The 4,322-nt window shown below is 51.7% G+C and overlaps 1 protein-coding gene across 1 annotated transcript; it reads right to left on the bottom strand.

The window, feature by feature from the left end:
* Positions 1 to 1,128: 1,128 nt before the first annotated feature.
* LOC125523280 (GDSL esterase/lipase At5g45910) lies at positions 1,129 to 3,717 on the bottom strand. Its single transcript, XM_048688336.2, has 4 exons — positions 3,377 to 3,717; positions 2,928 to 3,283; positions 2,535 to 2,808; positions 1,129 to 1,564 (listed from the first exon to the last, which is right to left on the bottom strand). The coding sequence occupies exons 1-4, from the start codon at positions 3,621 to 3,623 to the stop codon at positions 1,347 to 1,349; spliced, it is 1,095 nt and encodes a 364-aa protein (XP_048544293.2). The 5' UTR covers positions 3,624 to 3,717; the 3' UTR covers positions 1,129 to 1,346.
* Between the last annotated feature and the right edge of the window lie 605 nt (positions 3,718 to 4,322).

Raw genomic sequence — 4,322 nt, 5'->3', positions numbered from 1 at the left:
AGTAGGACTCCTCTCTTCTGGCGCGCCCTACAGGGGCCGACCGGTATCCCCCTCTTCTCCTTGATATACGGAAGCAGGGGACACCCTAGAACACATAAGATCAATTGTCTTAGCCGTGTGTGGTGTCCCCCTCCACAGTTTACCACCTCGGTCATATTGTCGTAGTGCTTAGGCGAAGCCGTGCGCGGATCACATCATCAACATCGTCACCACGCCGTCGTGCTGACGGAACTCTCCCTTGTCCTTAACTGGATCAAGAGCTTGAGGGACGTCACCGTGCGGAACGTGTGCTAAACACGGAGGTGTCTTACGTTCGGTACTTGGATGGGTTGGATCGTGAAGACGTTCGACTACATCAACCGCGTTACTAAATGCTTTTGCTTTCGGTCTACGAGGGTACGTGGACACACTCTCCCCTCTCGTTGCTATGCATATCCTAGTTAGATCTTGCGTGATCGTAAGAATTTTTTTAAAGTACTACGTTCCCCAACAGCCTCCTCTTCACCCTTGACCAGCTGGACTGGAGCCTGGATTGTTCAACACCTAGGCTATTAACTTTGAAATTTTCAAAGTGTTCCACGTGAAATGGGCCTGCAAAAACCGGCCTAGCAAGAAAACTTTGTCGTGGAGTCATTTGTCCATACACTCATCTTTATAAATACACACACGTACGCCCTACCCCTATTAGCATCTTCAAGAGACTGAGCTGACACATCATCTTGAGATGGACGACGTCGCCACAGTCGTCTTCGTAGTCGACGAAAAAGTCTCCTTTCACTGAAAGCACATCGTCAGAAAGTCTGAAATAAATTTAAAAAAATGCGAGCACCAATATCAAGTCTAGAACTTCAACTCTGATGGATTGGGGATACCACTGTCCTCCTAAACATCCAACCATAGATTGATTCGCATATGCATGCCAAGACTTGACGAACATGGCGGATGAAGGAAATCGGCCGCGAACGTCATAGCAAATGGATTGATGCGGAATCAATCACCAAAATCATTGTCAAGCGGAACTGACCAAACATAGCAAGGGAAGTGATGACCTCGTTGAATTCATTCCCTCAGTTTAGTTAATCAGAGGGGCTCGAAGCTATTTCCTCAGTTTACAGTTAAATGATATAATTACCTCAAACAACACATCTATAGTTTTATTTATTCATTCTCCGGAGGCAACCTAATAATTAATTAATTACCCCATGAACATCCATCATATATATTAGCTGTTACATCCACACACACACACATGACGCATCGATTGATCCCACCACACTTGATCAGAAAACGCATCATCAAGTCAATAAAGTAAATAAATAAAACAACGAATCCATAAATAAAAATGATCAGTGCAGGATGCGGGGACTGCAGTAGGGGCCCTTGAGCCACCCGTTGGCGATCGAACGGTACGCCGCCTCCGTGAGGTGGATGCCGTCCCAGATGAGGTAGTTCTGCGGGTCGGCGCAGGCGCTCGCCCCGGCCATGCCGCACCTCGCCTTGTTGTTGTAGTTGTACTTGCCCTGCCCGCCGGCGCCGCAGCACACCTTCAGCCCGTACTTGAGGCCTGAAAACCACACGCACCAAAGCCGTTTCTATCAGCCCATGCATCCTTGTTCTTCATTTTACTACTGCCAATCAGTATGCGTCCTGATGCGTGATCCAGACCGCTTTGTCACGTACCGATGACCATGAGGAGACGATTATGGTACGTGATGGATGAGATCGTGCACAGTATCATGAACATGGGCATGCTAGTATTATTATCTTCGTGAACATGACTTTTCGGGGCATCTCTCTGTCAAATTATACGCCGTTATACACGGAAAGAAGAGCCCGTCACATGCATGCACAGTGATTTGCGTCAGTATTACTATACTATACGCACACTGTCACGCCCTCATTTCATAATAATTGGGTCATGCATGCATGCCAACTGGTTAGATGGGTATTGATTCCCAAATTATATGGACAGGACAGAGACAGGGGTCATGGTCCCGAGAGAGAGCATATACAACTCGACCACTGATAATTAGCCGAATGAGTCGCCGGTGGGCTAAGAATCCAGGAGACCATATTGTCCAAAGCTTATTGTGCGTGCATGCACCTAGCTTAGCTTTTCTCTACGTCAAAGAAAGCAGCAATGTGACTCAACTTTGGATAAATGTATGTATGTCTCTCGCGGAGTAGCTAGGTAGCTAGGCTATGAGCGTGCCTGCATGGCCCCCGTGTGCCCTAGCTACCTGTCTACACCTACTGAATGAACGTGCGTGTCGTGATCACCGAAACTTCAACTCTCTCACGGCAGCTCGATTCCTACTTCACATGTAAAGACGGCGTCGCCTTGCTGCTCCGGACAGGCATGTTTGGCCGGGCACAACGACTTTACACAAGGATGGATATTCCTACTTCACATGTAGTAGTACAACAATGCGCCGTGGGAAGATTTTTAAACATATAGGAAGATATGTATGGTTGCTATATATAGACATGTGTAACTTAAAAGTTTTGAAGACGAAACTGCATCATCAACTTACCGAAATTCTGAGGGGCCCGGATCATCTGGATGACCTGCGCGTAGAAGTCGGCGTACATGATCCTGGTGCGGGGGTAGGTCCTCTGGAGGTTGGCGAGGCTCCGCCGGAGCAGCGAGTTGTGGTGGGCGGAGAGCTCGTTGTGGCTCTTGAGGCACCCGTCGCCGTCGTAGTCGCCGGCGTTGGAGGTGCCGTAGAGGGTCAGGTAGATCGGGAAGCACCCGATGGGGAGCACCCCCGGCACCACCACGTCCATCGCGCCTAGTCTGATCATGTTCTGCACAAAAATACGTCCAAATTAACACACACAATGTTAGATGATCACATCAGCCACCTACCTGAGAGGAGCCGGTGAGATTAGTGGGGAGGTGGTGGACAAAGTAGGGAGTAGGTTACCTCGAGGCCACGGACGATGTGGCTGACGACCCGCGGCACGTAGCCCCTCACGTCGGCCATGGTGCGACCGGAGAAGAGCGCCGCGTTGTAGTCGTTGCCGCCGAACTCGCCCACCACGAACAGGGACTTGGAGAGGTGCCTCTTGCAGTCCTTGCCGCAGGCCGACGGGAGGACCTTCCGGAACCACTGGATCTGGGTGTCCAGGGGCCCGTTGTTCCAGATCTTGTCGCTGAGGCCGATGGACTGGAAGAAGGCGAAGTCCATGGTGGTGGCGCCGATGATCGCCATGTTGGCGCCCTTCTTGAAGTCGCCGCCGGCCTTGGACGCCGGCAGCAGCGGCAGCCCAAAGTGCTCGGCTGCACACACACGTATACACCAACTTTGTCACGTTCACCATCATGTCGGCCGCCATATTTACAGCTTACATAGACCGAGTGGTAGGTAGGTACCGAGGAAATCGACGATGACGCGGCCGTCGGAGCAGCGGCCGGTGGGGCGCTTGAAGAAAGTCTCCCCGTAGGGCGACTGGCCCGTGGTGAGCCACGACGGGCAGCCGCCGACGCAGAGGTTGCCGGTGTCGGAGATGGAGTCGCCGAAGCTGTAGATGGCCTCGTACCGCTGCGCCCCGCCGTGACGGAGCGCGCACAGCAGCACCACGGCGCCAAGCAGCGCGGCGGCGGCTCTCATCGTCGCCATGGCTCACTATCACTCACTGTAACTACCAGCAACGCACGTGTCGGGGCCGCACGAGACGACGACGATCGTTGTTGGTGTGTGGTTACGGCGGGGAGATCCGTTGGGATTTATAGGCGGGCTTGGGCGGCCGTTGGGACGTCGCCTTCCCCGGTGGACTGCTGCTGCTGGGGGCGGCGTGCTGCAGCTTCCAGCCATATTCGTCCCTTCACTGACGACGCCGGCCCTGCTGCAGCGCAGTCTAGTCTGTCACGTACGCATCTTTGTGATATTGCGTGGTACGTAAAGCGTTTTAGACTCTTTTGGTCTCTTTCTATCTGCTGCTAGTCGCTTTGCTGATGGGTACAGCGCCTTTAATTTTGGTGTTGATTGGTCGACTGGGATACTTGACAGGTGAGAGTTACTTGTAGCTAGATATTTTAGGCCCCCGCAGCGAAAGAAATAGTACATTCTAGGACTTGGGTTACTCAGTGGCTAAGGGCAACGAACGAACTTTTGATGCTAAACACACTAAATTTGTTAATTTCAACTATAGTACAAATGCATGTGTGTTCCAACGGAAGACATTGTTACCCGTCTTATGCGTCCACTTATTTCCATATGTCCCGCCCTACTGTCCTCCTTCTCTTCTCGTGTGCTTTAGTATGAGCTCCCATGCCCGTTGGATGATCGAAAATGCACACGCGGCTCTCTTTTCTAAAT

The sequence above is a fragment of the Triticum urartu genome, chromosome 1A (assembly GCF_056163025.1).
Source record: "Triticum urartu cultivar PI428250 chromosome 1A, HENAU_Tu73, whole genome shotgun sequence".
Taxonomy (NCBI): Eukaryota; Viridiplantae; Streptophyta; class Magnoliopsida; order Poales; family Poaceae; genus Triticum; species Triticum urartu.
Note: the sequence above shows the minus strand (reverse complement) of the source record. Positions and strands in the feature narration are given on the sequence as shown.